At 33.8% G+C, this 16187-nt stretch overlaps 4 protein-coding genes across 4 annotated transcripts; 2 read left to right on the top strand and 2 right to left on the bottom strand.

Moving 5' to 3' along the window:
- The first annotated feature begins 1150 nt into the window (after positions 1-1150).
- LOC124931166 (hydroxymethylglutaryl-CoA lyase, mitochondrial) lies at positions 1151-5230 on the top strand. Its single transcript, XM_047471562.1, has 9 exons — positions 1151-1402; positions 1747-1940; positions 2498-2690; positions 2771-2950; positions 3285-3365; positions 3452-3615; positions 3821-3957; positions 4145-4260; positions 4826-5230. The coding sequence occupies exons 2-9, from the start codon at positions 1774-1776 to the stop codon at positions 5072-5074; spliced, it is 1287 nt and encodes a 428-aa protein (XP_047327518.1). The 5' UTR covers positions 1151-1402; positions 1747-1773; the 3' UTR covers positions 5075-5230.
- A 28-nt stretch (positions 5231-5258) lies between these two features.
- Positions 5259-8072, bottom strand: LOC124931167. Its single transcript, XM_047471563.1, has 6 exons — positions 7904-8072; positions 6996-7028; positions 6828-6891; positions 6147-6187; positions 5585-5644; positions 5259-5477 (listed from the first exon to the last, which is right to left on the bottom strand). Exons 1-6 carry the CDS (start codon positions 7967-7969, stop codon positions 5421-5423), a joined length of 321 nt encoding a protein of 106 aa, XP_047327519.1. The 5' UTR covers positions 7970-8072; the 3' UTR covers positions 5259-5420.
- A 1083-nt stretch (positions 8073-9155) lies between these two features.
- Positions 9156-12002, bottom strand: LOC124932246 (pentatricopeptide repeat-containing protein At4g28010-like). Its single transcript, XM_047472864.1, has 2 exons — positions 11878-12002; positions 9156-11777 (listed from the first exon to the last, which is right to left on the bottom strand). The coding sequence occupies exon 2, from the start codon at positions 11668-11670 to the stop codon at positions 9205-9207; it is 2466 nt and encodes an 821-aa protein (XP_047328820.1). The 5' UTR covers positions 11671-11777; positions 11878-12002; the 3' UTR covers positions 9156-9204.
- An 869-nt stretch (positions 12003-12871) lies between these two features.
- Positions 12872-15576, top strand: LOC124929624 (RNA polymerase sigma factor sigF, chloroplastic-like). Its single transcript, XM_047470029.1, has 4 exons — positions 12872-12918; positions 12996-13069; positions 15132-15352; positions 15433-15576. The coding sequence occupies exons 1-4, from the start codon at positions 12872-12874 to the stop codon at positions 15574-15576; spliced, it is 486 nt and encodes a 161-aa protein (XP_047325985.1).
- The last annotated feature ends 611 nt before the right edge of the window (positions 15577-16187 follow it).

Genomic DNA, 16187 nt, shown 5'->3' with positions numbered 1-16187 from the left:
AGAACAAGAGCACAAATCTGCACTCACCCTGATAGCTCAGTCAAAATAAATTTGGACTAAGGGTTTACTTTACGTATGTCTAATGTTCTAGTGGTAACTGGACCTTCAACTGAAAATTTCATTGCCTTATTTCCCTTGTTTTAAATTATGGTTTTAGAGTATAAATTATTTTGATTTTCTAGTTTTGTAAAAAAAATAAAATTGATTTTGATTCTAGCAGTTAAAAATTAGTTAATTACTTGTACAAAAAGCAGCATTATTTTTACAGAGTTAAAACTTAGACAATGATGCCATGACTCGTTTATCTTTATTTCTTTTGTAATAACAGGTAATTGCATTTTAAAGGAGGTAAAAAAGAATATAACTTGAGATGAGACATTAGCTTGTACTTTGGAATGAAACTTCTATTTACTTCTCCACAGTCTTTTAAGATTAAAGACTTTTACCATTTAAATTATCACTAATAAAATTAAATAATATCTTTAATCTTTTATGTAATGAAAACAATATTTTCAACAATAAAATTTCTATTTAAGGAATGAGTATTGATGTTTAAATCTGAATTTTAAAACTCTTTTGGAGAAGATCTGATTCGATCTCATACATGTTTTATTATTGACACAATTGAATTTTTACTGGCACAATCGAATCGGACAAAATCTCGATTGCAGTTAAATTGTGGTAGAAGATTTGATTAATTTGTATCAATTTTTGTTTTGTGGAATTGCTTCAATTTCCTGTAGTAATTACTGAAGTTTGGTAGTGGCTTTTGGTGACCTAATAGAAAACAATGAAACAAAAAGAAAGAAAAATGTGAAAATGAAATTAAGGTGATATGAGGTTTGGAGCAGAGTTGAAAATTTAGGAAAAGTTCAAGGACTGTATTTGACAATTACGCCGTCCAAAAATAAAAAAAGAAGCTTAAAGAAACAAATTAAATGGCAGAGAAAAAGAGAAGAAGATGTGGTAGTGGGAAGAAGAGGAAATTGACCTACTTCCAACTGAAAACTACCCACCAACACCATTTTCTCTCTCTGTCTCTTTCTTTCTTTCTCTCTGTGTGTGTGAGAGAGAGTACTGTGTGTGTGTGAGAGAGAGTACTGTGTGTGTGGACAGGATTCTGGTTTGTTTGTATAAACTATAAATGATGTTTTTATGTGTAGAATGCGTGTGTCTGACTCCAACAATAACGAAGAAGCTATCCGTCGGTCACGTTTCTGTCACCTTCTCTTCCCACCCACCACATACTTCTCTTTCCATTTCATTCCTTCCTTTTCCCTCGCCCCCCACCCGCCCGCGTATCTATCTATATATTGATTCAAGAAGAATTTAGGTTTTCTTCTTTCCATTTCAGGAACCATTCACCTACTTCTTCTTCAGACTTCTCTGCTCAATTTTCCAGGTTTGTTTTTCCTCCTCCCTCAACCCCCTTCACGTTATCTAACCTCTTGTTTTGAAAGATCGTTTCCGTTTGTTTTTTCTTGTCTCTCTCTGGTAATTATTATTGAACTGGGATTTTGATATATCTTGTTTTTGTTGAGAGGATGATGCATGCAGTTCATGCTTCATAAGTGCTGATCGATTTTGTTTATTATAAAATTGATTTCTTGATCAATTTTCCTGGTAAAGATCGTGCATTTGATCTTTATTTCTTTTATAGTTGAGTTATTTGAATATAACAAGTGTGATGATGAATCAAACTATATGTTTTTGTACCCACTAAAAGTCTTTTGTCTATTATTTCAGCTTTTTCCTGCTTTAAACTCATCTACAATGTCAAGCTTAGAAGAGCCGTTGAGTTTGGACAAAGTGCCCACCATGAGTACCATTGCTCAATTCCGGAGGTTCTCATCCAGTGCTTGTGGGCCTAGAGGAGATGATATGGGAATGGGAAATTGCTGGATTGATGGGAGAAGTTGCAGCTCATCCAACAGCTGTGAGTAAGTGTCCTTTCTCATTCCTCCTCTAGCTAACCAGAAACAACTCGTGTAGCCTCTAATTTACCATTCATAGAGATTAAGGGCTTGTTCCACATAGGGTTTTTTAAATAACTCATGGGTTATTTAAAAATAACTTGTTCCTTGTTCCAACTCAAATAACCGGATATTTAAGCCCGTTTTACCAAATTATCCCTGCTTTCAAAGAGTATTTCGGTATTTTTTTGTTTTATGATTTGAAATAAAATTAATGTGTATTTTGGTTTATGGTATTTGTGATATGGTTGATGATATAATATCAATTTATTTGAGATTAAATTCAAATAATCCAAGTGGAATAAACCCTAACTTTTGTCTTGAACTTAAGAAGTTGATGTTTTAAGTTCGATTCCCATTGAAAGCATCTTTGATTGAAGTTGGGGTAATGACTGCAACACGTAGTGCTAGCCTCCTCCACGGAAATAAAAAATGGTCTAAAAACACTGTTATTACATTTAATTGAATTCTACCTTGTTGAGATTGTATATTTCAACCAGTATTATACTGAACACTTCGTGTAGAGAGGATTTTGAAGAATATGATGGAGAAAGATTTTCATGGAAAAAACAAACAAATAATGGTACGTCCAAGAGAAGGCCTTCGAGCAGCAGAAATAATGGTGTTTTTGGAAGTGTTTGTGATTCACGGTATTTGAATGATCAGTCATATACCTCTTACCAGAATGGCAAAGGTGCAAGGGACACGGATAATAGGGTAACTACAAACACTCACATATGTGCTTTTCTTGAGGTGCTACACGATTTTGAGTTTCTTTACATATTTGGACATTGCAGATCTTTAGAGGTATACCTAAATATGTAAAAATAGTTGAAGTTGGTCCCAGGGATGGATTGCAGAATGAGAAGAACATTGTACCTGCAGAAGTGAAGGTAGAATTGATTCATAGGCTGGTTGCTTCTGGGTTGTCTGTTGTTGAGGCCACTAGTTTTGTCTCACCAAAGTGGGTACCCCAGGTAAATCTAGGTTATTATTTTTTGTTTTTCATTCTAATGGGTTTATTTGTTACCACATTTTATGATAAGATCATGATCCGAGAAAGTCTGTATTTGTTATGTTTTCCAGAAATCATGTCGATCTAGAAATATTATGAATCATGATGTATAAAGTAATCCTTATTCCAAATTAAGAAAAATCACATTATATTCTAGATCAACATCAAGAAAATAATATTTCATTTGAATTTTTTGGCGATTTTTCAATGGGATCGTTATTGTACCAGATATTATGACAATATAGCATTTTTCCAAATAGGCTTGATATTGTCTCTAACTGTGAGCCACTTTTCAGCTTGCAGATGCAAAAGAGGTGATGGAAGCTGTGAAACATTTGGTGAATGTTAAACTACCTGTATTAACACCTAATCTAAAAGTAGGTAAATCGTCTTTGATGGCATTATGTTTAATCATTGTCAAAATTATATGAAGTAACTTCCTTTCTTGTTATGCATCTAGTAGGGTTTCGAAGCAGCAATTGCTGCTGGGGCAAAAGAAATAGCTGTTTTTGCATCTGCTTCTGAGTCCTTCTCAAAGTCAAATATTAACTGTACTATTGAAGAGAGTCTTGACCGTTATCGTGCTGTTACTCAGGCTGCCAAAAAACACTCTATACCAGTCCGCGGGTATTCTTGAAATTGGAATTAATATCTTTTTCCTCACCTGTTTCATTTTCGTTGCAACCAAAAAAATATGCATTCTTTTATATTTATTTTTAGACTTTATCTATCTAGTAGAGGTGTACCAATGTGTTGTACTTGAGAAATTCTTTATTTCCTCAATAATTTATCTAAATGTGTGACTGAGATAAAGATGGTTGTCAATTGATAGGTATGTGTCATGTGTGGTTGGCTGTCCAGTGGAGGGAGCAATTCCTCCTTCAAAAGTAGCTTATGTAGCAAAACAACTTTATGATATGGGATGCTTTGAAATCTCCCTTGGTGACACAATAGGAGTTGGAACACCTGGTAACAATTACTTTTACACTTGAACCAAAAAATATGCAACAATTTCTCAAAATTTTAAAATTATATGTTTGAATTTTCTTGAAGAATTTTGACATCTCAAAGAGTTCTCCTCACCTCTATATATACACACATATATCTCCTTGTTAATAGCTTGCTTTTGCTCTTTTGTTTTTATCTTTGGGTGCAGGCACAGTTGTTCCGATGCTAGAAGCTGTAATGGCTGTTGTTCCGGTTGAGAAACTTGCAGTCCACTTTCATGACACTTATGCGCAGTCTCTTCCAAATATCTTGGTTTCACTTCAAGTGAGTAGTAGTGACCTTTTTTCCTTTTTACTTGCATTAGTTTATTTGATTCTCACTAAAAACAAGATGACTGAACGATGTTGTTTTAGCTTCTTTCAAGAAAAAACTTTGTAAAAAAATTCACTTATAGTAGTTCAAGTCTTAAAAAGTCTTGAATTCAAGAAAAAACTTTGTAAAAAAAAACTCACTTATAGTAGTTCAAGTCTTAAAAAGTCTTGAAAGAGGACATGAAGTTTGAAGAAAACATGTTCTAAAAAGAAAGTTGTTCATGTCCAATGATTATCCCTGTTTCTCATTCAATCACTTGACAAGGATATGTTTTGAACTAAACTAACAAAATTATTGAATTGAGTAAAACTGTAAAACAAGTGAGATCGATAGAATCATAAGGCTGTTTGATTCATGAATTACTTCTTACTGTCATATTCCATTCTTATGCTTGATGTGTTATATGTTAAAATGCAGTCTTTATGTTTGAATTCATCTCAGAAAAAAAAAAACAGATCTTCAAATGGAATTCCATTTTCTCAACAAATTTGTCTCAAATTTCGTTTTAATTCAACAGATGGGGATTGGTGTGATCGACTCATCTATTGCTGGTCTGGGTGGCTGCCCGTATGCAAAGGGAGCCTCGGGTAATGTCGCCACAGAGGATGTAGTTTACATGCTTCATGGGCTTGGTCTGAAGACTAATGTTGACTTGGGAATACTCTTATCAGCTGGGGAGTTCATCAACAAATACTTGGGTCGCAGTTCTGGTTCCAAGACAGCCATTGCTTTAAGTCGGTTGACAAATGATACATCAAAAATATGATAGGAAGACCATTTAATGCCAATTTCTTGTACAATATAATTAATAAAGAAAACTGGAAACTCATGTTTGTTTCAGGATCACCAATCTGGAGTATAAGAATTCAAACTCATTTTTCTGGCAATAAATACCATAACTTTCTATATTATTTGATGCCAAGAGTATTAATAGCTAATAAAACACATTGTTTGAGAAAGGGCCGATAAATTTAAAATGAGGACAACCCTCTAAATCAATTTAGAACAATTTCTTCTTGTACATTGCAACATAAGACAAAAGAACAAAATTCCACTCATAACATCAGTGATTCAAGTCTTCATATAAAATTTGAAAACTGATAATTCTCAAACTATTCATCGGAGGTCGCAAAACTTCTAGCTGCATTTAAACTGAGTTCCTTGTACACCTGAGGCCAAAAGCAAGAAAAGCTATTTAGATGGTATTCTTTGTCAGAAGAGATGTAAGGAAAAAACTTTATTTTCTACACTATACTACTATGTTTTGCTTACTTACCAGTTGGTTGTGAATTCTCTTGAATGCCTTGCAAAATTTTTCTGCCTCTACTTTGCCCACCTTTAAGAAATTGCAACAAAAATATCAAGGGGATCCTGATAGAGAAAGGAAATTTCCTTACCGTGGAAATAAAAACATTATCAATTCAATACAAATAGTACAATGATGGCGCAAAAAACAAAATCAAAACATGTCAATCCCTAACACCTGCATGCTCTGCAAGAGCGCCGAGACTTTTCTTTTAACAAAGATTCACCTAGGAATCCAAATGGTCTATTCTTAAGGACAAAGAAACCAAGGGCAGAAGTTTAATCTAATTGGCCTTCACAGCATCCAAAATAAAATTACTATAAATACTATGCATATTTTCTTAATATTCTCACAGTAAGAAAATCTACAAACAGAGAAACTGTAAAACAGTACAATTTCAGTATAGCTTTTGCATATGAGAAAATAATAATAATAGTAATAGTAATTGAAATGAGTAACAAGTTACTAGTGAGCAATTCTCTGGAGCGATCAGATTGTTTCAACCATACACATACACAAACTAGAAAAATACCTTCTTTTCAGCAGCCAGCGTTAATTTTTCCCAAAAAATACCTGTACAGAAGTGTAGAGAAAGAAACACGTGTCTTAGTAACATGAAGCGTTAAAGGAAAATGTAAACAAAGTCTGAAACTTCTGAGTACTGCTGAATAAGATTGGTTGAAAATGTTCAGTTAAAAAAAATGATATAAACAAAAGAAGCACAAGTGACGAGAGAAATGAGGATGGAAAGAATGCCATCAGCTGCAGAAGGAAAATCCTAAAATCTAAATGGCTAAATAAGAGGGAGGAGGCATAAATAATGTGCAAATATTACTATAGGATAATTTTCCATAATTGTTGCAGATACTTTGGTAACACTTTTTTCGTCAAATATCTCGTATGAACGTAGATTCGACAAGATAATATTTAGAAACAACACTTAGCCAAGCACTCACTCATTTTATTGGCAGTTTCTCATATCTATCATAAATTATCACCCATTTTTCAGTTAATGAACAAGAAATCCATCAACAATAATTCTGTTTTTTTTTTTGCTCAATTGGCGAGACATCAATCAGAATTACAAATATTATTGGATGCTTAAATCAAGAAACTTCTGAATGGGAATTCTCTCATTTTTAAATGGTAAGAGTTGAACCCTTGATGGACCAAGTCTTGTGTTCACAATATAAGATGGTATCTATTTTCTTACCACTATCTTGGATCTCAGCTCCCCTTCCACCTGCCCCATAGTAGGAATCTTGCCATTCCCTTGACTTTCAAAATAAAATTGCACATATAAAGTATTTGGAAGCTGCTACTATAGACAAATAGAATGACGAAGCAAAAAATTGTAACAAAATAATAGAATCTGCAATACCTCGTTCCCCCCTGCGCCTCCAGTTGATTCAGCCTAAAATTGTCAAAGAGAAGTCATGTGCGGAATAGGTACAGAAAAAAAGTTAGTCTTTCCCTCAATAATATTATAATAATATTAACAGCTTTAGCTCCAAGCCTCAAGACAAACACTCAAAACCTTCTGCATTAGAATCACAAAAATCACATGTACAACAGCACACAAAGACATATTAAGAAGGTTTAGTGAATAATAGCACACTGACAATGGTGCAAGGACTGTGATCTAGTCATCAATTAAGGTTTTCATAATACTTCCAATTCAGATTGCAAAGGTAAGAACTATCTAATATCGAATACCTAAAAGATTCAGATTTAATCAAAGATAAGCTGTTCCCAACCCTTGGCTGAGCTCCTGTTTTCTGAACCACTCATCTATGATGTTGAACAAAGTCTGGCCCTATTTAGAAACCTATTTGAAACTCCAAAAACCTCCAGAGTATCTGAAAAATCTAAGGAACTTCTTCCAAAACTATTGAAGACAGTTCTGGACAAAGAGACAAGACATATCTGAGCACATAAAGTGGAAATTTCATCCATTTAGTTGAATTCGGTGCTGATTACAAGAGTCAATACTAGGTTCGACTATACCTGGAAGGCTAACAAAGCCAACAATTCACAATCTAAATGACTGAAAGGAGATGAGAAAAATCATAATAGCAATTGGGTATATTGATTTTTGTTAATTGCAGCAACTTTCAAGATCAATGAATGCAAAAAAGTCAATACCGGCATAATTCATTCACTCAAAGAATGGAAAATTGAGAAACGGAAGAAAAAATCAGTCTTTTGTTGGCGAAAGTCAGAGAAATCAAGGAAGCATGTTTGTAGACAAAAGGGCAAAGTTTGAATGAGAGAGATGATAGGATTTACATGGTAATCGCGGGAACGAACAACTGGGAAAAGGTTGAGAATGCGTTGAAATTCAGCCTCGTCCATTGGTTGGTTAAATTCAAGAAAGAACACTAACAACAACCAGCCTGATTCTTCTACGAGATACAATCGTCCCCTCCCGCTGATTCTCTCTCTCTCTCCTTTAGCAAATGAGTGTAAATAATTTATTATTAAATAATATTAATATATCTGTGAAATAATCTCAAAAATATTTCTTCATTTTTTCGAAATACAAAATTTTGTATAAAAGTAATTTTTTTCGTAATCCTTGTCACTTTAATCAAATAATAAAAAAAATATTAGAAAAAAAAATAATTTACAATTTTATAATTTTAAGTAAGGTTAATGAGTCTAATTTTAAATAAACTCTTAAATAAGTATATTTTTACGATTTTAAATTTACTATAATAAGATTTTATGATTTATAAATAATTTTGATTTTATAATTCTATAAAATTTTATTTAGAAAAAAAAATAAATTTATATTAATTAAATTAAAAATTAAAATTATTATTTATTAAAATTAATTAATTAATATTGTAAATATAATTTTTATAGTGTTATTTACTTATTATTATATTTTTAATTAGTTTTATATTAAAATATATAATTTCTTAAAATTAACTAAATACAAAATACTTATTTATATATATAAATAATAATAATATATAATTATAATTTTTTCAAATTAAACTCTTACAATTTCACATCAACCTTAATTTTTACAATTTCACATAAACCTTAATTTTTAAGGGTTTACAACTGACTAACAATTATATGTAAATTTTTCATTTTTAACGTTTTAATTCAAACATTCATTTTATTATACATAAATTTTTCATTTTTAACGTTTTAATTCAAACATTCATTTTATTATACATAATTTAATAATTAGACTTTATAAAGTAATTTTAAATACAAATATTAAGCACTGAACATATATATGTTATTGAAATTAAAAAACAAGTGCAACTTCAAAGTGTGAATTTACTGATTCAATTATTTTATTGAAAGTATAGAGTTTTAGGTAAAAAAAAACATGAAAATTTCATTTAGTAATTTAAAGAAATTAAAATAGAACTCAAAATTATTAAGCATTTAAATCATCTCTTAGTATTTCGAAACCACTATATTATAAGGTGAGATAATAATAAGCATACAAATAAAAATGACTTATTTTTCTAGGTTAACAATGTTTGAACACAAGTAGTAGATATCATCAAATGCCATATTAATTTGTTAACCAAATGAGCTAGTAACATTATTATTATTAATAATAATCAAGATGTATAAATTTGAAGTTGAGGATGAGACAAATGGAGTTGTTTCAAAAGCTCATTACATGAAATACTTGATGATACAACCTTAGAAGCTTCCTGTTGAAAACTAGGCAAGATCTCTTGAACATTATGATCTTCAGAGAAAAGACACAAACATTTCAAAATAGTACCAGTAATTTCCGCGTTAAGAAGAATCCCCTCAGCTGCCATCCGTCTAAGCAAACCAATTATTTCTTCCTTTACACCCATCGCGTAAAATCCCTTTAGCAAACAATCATATACAACAACCGAAGGACCATAACCACAAGCCACCATCCTCTCAAACATGGCTTTTGCCTCCTGCCAATGTCCTAACTTCATCAATCCATTTACAAGTGTTGAAAACGTCACAACATCAGGTTCCACACCCATTTTAAGCATTTCCTCGAAGAATTCTTTCGTCGATTGTAGATCCTTTGCTCTTAGAGTTCCACGAATTATGATATTAAAAGATGTAAGATCCGGTTTACTGTCTGTTTTGCTCATCGCTAAGAAAAATAACTTTGCCTCCACCAAACTACCTTCTTGGCAGAGAATATCCAGTAACTTGTTATAATGATGGGTTGTAAGCACAATTCCACGAGCCATCATGTGAATCAAAAGACCCTTCGCAATGTTCGTCATTTTCAGTTTGCAGAAACCACTTATCAAGGCAGAATACGTATATGAATCAAGAACTAATCCCAATTCAAGCCCGCCTTTCAACAACCTCATTCCTTCACCAACATCCCCCTTCCTCAAATGAGCACGTATTAACAAATTAAAAGGAACTATTTCTCTCATGTTCAAATTCCCTATCATTTCACGATGAATCTCCATTGCTTCTTGTAGACGACCTTCTTTACAAAGCCCATGAATTAACGCTGTTAGCATTGGATGAACTGCCTCTGCACGTTTCTGATCTTTCAGCATCAAACATACTAATTTAATCGCCTCATCAACCTTCCCACTCTTGCAAAGCCCCCAAGCCAATGAATCATATGTTATCCTGTCTGCCTCTTCACCTTTCTCCGCCATCAACTCTACTAATTGCATGGCTTCCATGGGCCTTCCATCTTTACATAGCCCGTCAATTAAAACACTATAGATTACAACATCTGGCTTTATTCCTCGGTCTAACATAACATTGAATAACTCGCTAGCTTCTTCCCATCGCTTCGTTTTGCAAAGACACTGTAATAAACTAGAATAAATGAATTTGCTTGGTTCAACTCTTTTTTCCAACATTGTGTCGTAAAGTTTATTTGCCTCGTCGAAATCCCCAGCTTTGCAAAATCCATTGATAAGTGTACCATAAGTAACAGCATTTGGATTGAGCTCCTTCAGTTTCATCTCATTCAACAAATCTATTGCTTCCATGGGCCTTCCATCTTTACATAGCCCATCAATTAAAACATTATAGATTATGATCAGATCCAGATTTATTCTTAGGTCTGATATAACATTGAATAACTGGCTAGCTTCTTCCCATCGCCTTGTTTTGCAAAGACACTGTAACAAACTAGAATAAACGAATGTGTCAGGTTCAATACCTTTTTCCAACATCTTGTCGTAAAGTTTCTTTGCCTCGTCGAAATTCCCAGCTTTGCAAAATCCATTGACAAGTGTACTATAAGTAACAACATTTGGATTGAGACCCTTTAGCTTCAAGTCCTCCAGCAACTCTATTGCTTCTCCCATTCGACCCTTTTTACAAAGCCCGTCTATAAGGGTGGTGTAAAAGAATAAGTCCGGGCTTATTTTCGCCTTATCCATCTCAACCTTCATGCTTAACGCTTCCTCCAGTTTTTGTGACTTACAGAGTCCATTAGTGAGAGTGTTGAAAGTAATCACATCAGGCAACACAGACCTTCTGCACCATTCATTGAAAATCTTGACAGCTCTTGAAGCATCACCATTTCGACAAAATCCATTTAAAACAACATTTATACAATATGTATCAACTTGAAAACCACACTTCACCATAGTGCCCAACACTCCAACAGCAAAATCCGGCTCATTAGAATGCACAAAAAAATCAATCAGCACTTTCAATGATATGAAACTGCGAAAAGCATGGATACCCATCATCTTATTGTAGACCATGATAACCATGTTATACTTCTTCGACTTTGAGAGTGTCTTTAAGAAAAAATTGCATGTTGATTCAGAAGGTAGGCCATGAAAGTCAACAGCTTGATTAAAGAGGAACAGAGCATCTTCAAGTTGGGGACTGGATTTTTCACATAATGATCTAATTTGGGTTTCTATACCATACAAATTACTACTAGCAGACTCATTGAAACTTGATTCTACGGTTGGATACGATGCGGAAGACAAGCATTTGGTGTGACCCAATAATAGGTTTAGAGAAGGACGAAACAAGAGAGAGCAATTACAGAAAAGTTGCTTTTTAATAATCATTTCACCCAAGAAAACAGCTATCATTTATTTCTCTCTTCCTTCTGAGAATGTTTTTACCAGACAACAATCCAGAGAGTGTAAGAAACAAGTCAGGCTCCGACACTCCCCTGTTCGTGAAGGCCATTCGTTCCCTGACAAGTCAGGCCCCGACACTCCCCTGTTCGTGAAGGCCATTCGTTCCCTGACAAGTCAGGCCCCGACACTCCCCTGTTCGTGAAGGCCATTGGTTCCCGTTGCTGCTCGGAGGTCCTAACTCGGGAGCGATACTGAGTTGTCCACCGAATTATTGATGATAACTCGCTGCTGGACCCAATTCGTCGCCTTGTTCACTTCCACGAAAACCTAGCGTTTTATTGGAAGAGAGACGTTTCTCGAAAATTTTGATTAAATAACCGGGAAATTTGACGAAATGACCTTAAAGACTGGGTTATTTGACCTGGTGGTAATTTGATAATTTAATTGCGCTCGTGGTTCTATATTTTTTTTTATACGATTTTGCCCTTTTCGCGAAACGCTAAGTGACTTAGCGTTTCGCGAAGTGGATTAGGGTTAGTATAAATACTCAAATATTTTCATTTTCTTAGTTTTCTTTCTCTCTCTTCTCCCGTTCTCTCCTTCACGGCGGCCAGCGGCGACGACGGACGGCGACGGACGGCGGCGGTTATCTATACAGATTTACAAGATCTTCTAACATAATCCATTTATGTTTTTATCTATACAGATTTACAAGATTTATAACCCTAAATCTATTTTGCATGCAGGTTTCCTATTCTAGGGTTTAGGGTATGCAGATCTCCGATTCTAAGGATTTGAAGGTCGTCGAAGTAGATGTTCATTTCAGATCTGATAAACAGTTATGTTCATGTTTACATTTTTCTTCATTTCAACACCTGTTCATATTTCGTTCATATTTGGTTCATATTTGGTTCATATTTGTTCATATTTGTGGGTTCATATTTGTTATTTGGTTCATATTTGACCATTTCGTTAAGTGTGGTTCATTAATGGGTTTTGCATATAATCTTGGATCATATGAGTTCCGTTTCAGGGAAGATTCGCTAAGGACTTACCGTTTCGCTAAGTGCTTAGCGTTTCGCTAAGTGCTTAGCATTTCGCTAAGCGCTAAGCACTTAGCGAAACGGATCTTGTCTGTCTTCATCACCGGTGAGACTGAGCTCAGGATTCCTAAAGGCTCCAGTTAGAGCCATGAATCCCAGTTAGAGCCATGAATCCTTTGATGGTTGCAAAAGCCTTAGGTGGAAAGCTTACATGGTATGTATCATGTATGTATGTATGTAATGTAAGAAAATAAGAGTATAATTGAAATTTGTTTGTTTGATTGATTGTAGTTTCGAGAGGGATTGGCTACGGAAAAATTTGAACGTGATTGGGATTGGGTTGATCGGATGGTTAGCACCTTCCAGTATTCCGGCGATCAACGGACTCTTTCCAGCATTGGGACTGAGCAATTAAAATATATTTCTGTTTCTTTCTAATATTAATATACATAAACAAGTAAACAAACATGTTAGGCTGGTTACTTGACACTTGAGATTGTTCTTGGCATTGACTTTTGGACAAATTGGATTCAAGGGCAGGACTGAAGATTACTTCAGTAAATAAATAAATTAATTCTAATTAAGAAAATAATAATATGTAAAAAGTGAACTACTTTCTTTGGTATTTGTTAATGAATGTTTAAGCTGCTTTTGGTATTTGTTAATGAATGTTTAAGCTGATTTTGTTTCATTTCTTTCTATACCATTTCATTTATGCATCAAACTAAAACATAACTATTTCTCTACAAATGAACATTTAATTTATGCAAAAGTAAAAAAAACAAACAAACATTTTCTATACCATTTCATTTATGCATCAAATTAAAACATAACCATAACAAACATTTTCTATACCATTTCATTTATGTATCAAATTAAAAATAATCATTTCTCTACAAATGAGCATTTGATTTATGCAAAAGTAAAAAAAAAAAAAACTATAAAAACACCAGCTGTGGGAATTGAACCCACAACCACATGATTAAAAGCCACGCACTCTACCAGCTGAGCTAAGACAACTCATGTTAAAATATTTAGCGAAACGATAAGTCCTTAGCGAAACGGGAAGTCCTTAGCGAAACGGTAAGTCCTTAGCGAAACGGGAAGTAAACCCTAAACAACAGTGATTCGAAGATGCATAAACCAAACATCAATAAACTTGAAATATCATAAGATAAACGTACCAAGTGGAACAGTGCTCGTGCTCGTCGTGAAACTCATTGTCGTTTCGCCGCCGTCGCCGCCGATCGCCGCCGCTCAGTTTAAAGAGAAGGAAGAGAAGAACGGGAAGAGAGAGAAGGAGAAGAAAAGAAATGAAAAAAAATGAGGGAAGTTATATTAAATAGTAAGGGTAATTTGGACATTTCACACATTTTCACTTCGCAAAACGCTAAGTGACTTAGCGTTTCGCGACAAGGGCAAAATCGTCCAAAAAAAATAAAATCACCACGAGCGCAATTAAATTATCAAATTACCACCAGGTCAAATAACCCAGTCTTTAAGGTCATTTCGTCAAATTTCCCAAATAACCTCAAAGATGAGGTTATTTGATCTGGTGGTGATTTACTAATTAAATTGCGTTCGTGGTATTTTTATTTATTTTTGACGAAATTACACTTGTAGCGAAACGCTAAGTGAATTAGGTTTAGTATAAATATTCTAATTTTTCATTTTTTTCATTTCTTTCTCTCTCTTCTTTTGTTCTCTCTTTCACGGCGGCGGCGACGGAGGCAGAGGCGGCGGTCTAACCTAAATCGATTTGCACGATCTTCATTTCTTTCAAACCCTAAACCTAAATCGATTTACACCATCTTCATTTCTTTCAAACTCTAACCCTAAACCTATTTTGCAGGCAGGTCAGGTGAAGGATGATTCTAATGTGTCGAAGAAGATGTTCATTTCAAACCTAATTCGATTTATGTTCATATTTCCATGGTATTTCAAACCCTTCTGTTCTTATTTGGTTCATATTGTTTCATATTTTTTATTTGGTTCGTTCATATCATATTGATTCATATTTCTGTTTCAGGAAAGTTTCGCTAAGTGCTTAGCGTTTCGCTAAGTGCTTAACGTTTCGCTAAGTGCTTAGCGTTTCGCTAAGTGCTTAGCGTTTCGCTAAGTACTTATTTATGAGAATGGGTCAAAATATAATGTTACAGTTGGGGAAATTTCCAACCCATTGAACGAGAATTCAAGGAAAACTCGTGCATCAAATACAACAACTTTTGACTCGAAACTAAGCAACTTTTGACTCGAAAAGAGGAAGACGACTTCTTTGATCAAATATAGGTATTCAAGATTCAATCCTAACTGCATATTGTTCCCAATAATCAAATAATTTCTCAAGCCATGCATGTTTATTCATAACCGCATTTATTTCTAATAAAAATATGTATTAATGCGGTATTGTTTGTTGAATTTTGGCAGAATCTAATGAAACTAGAAAAGTGAAAACTAGACTCCACACACAATTCGGCCGCGAACCAACACTTGTTGAATGGGAAGAGGCCACATCTAGGGAATTGAAGTCGCGGCTTAATTTCTATAACAGAAGTAGGGAGAGGCTAATATCTGTCAATCTACGGATGGTGATTCACATCGCTAAACAGTATCAGAATCATGGTCTCAAACTTCATGATTTGTTACAGGTACAAGCAAAACTTGAATAAATTATTTAGCCTATTTGAAAACTATTATTTTGTCAATTTAAACGAGTCTTTTGTTGCAGGAAGGGAGCATGGTTCTTCTGAAAAGTGTTGAGAAATTCAAGCCTCAAGCTGGTTGCAGGTTTGCTACTTATGCATACTGGTGGATAAGGCAATCCATTAGGAAGGCGATTTTCCAGCACTCTAGAACGATCCCCTTCCAGTAAAATATTATTCCTTTCAAGAAGCTAAAGCAAAATGGGAGCAGCCAAGGACCTTATGCCTATGCTAACTTGGTCATATAGGAAAGGATTTTAGACTAATTGGAGAGACTATTTTTTACTTATTCTCATTTCAATTATTGGGAAAAAATATAGTAATCTCTTCAAAAGTTTATTTTTTAATTGTTAATAAATTTTGTATATATGAAAACATATAATATGTAGTTCACAGTTGTAATTGTAATTTTTTAGTTCATGTGGTAAAAAAGAATAATATGTTTGATAAAACTATTTGTTCTTGGTACAATTTCATTTATGCAGAGCTCTTTTATTCATTTATAGAAGTGAAGTTCTAATTTTTTATACTGTTAAGATAAAAACAAGATCTAAAGAGGCATTTCAAGATTCAAATTTATGTAAGTGAACCCCATATTTGAAGTAATGTTCTTATAAAAATTATTCAAAAAATGTGTGATTTTTTTTCAGATTTCGATTATACTCCATCATGAATGTCTTAAATATGGAATCGAATCCAAGCCATCACGGACTTGAACCAAATGATCAAAAGTTCAATTCAGATTGGATAGTTAGATAGCTCGGATCAGTTTGTATTTTTA

Source organism: Impatiens glandulifera, chromosome 3, assembly GCF_907164915.1.
Source record: "Impatiens glandulifera chromosome 3, dImpGla2.1, whole genome shotgun sequence".
Classification (NCBI taxonomy): Eukaryota; Viridiplantae; Streptophyta; class Magnoliopsida; order Ericales; family Balsaminaceae; genus Impatiens; species Impatiens glandulifera.
Note: the sequence above shows the minus strand (reverse complement) of the source record. Positions and strands in the feature narration are given on the sequence as shown.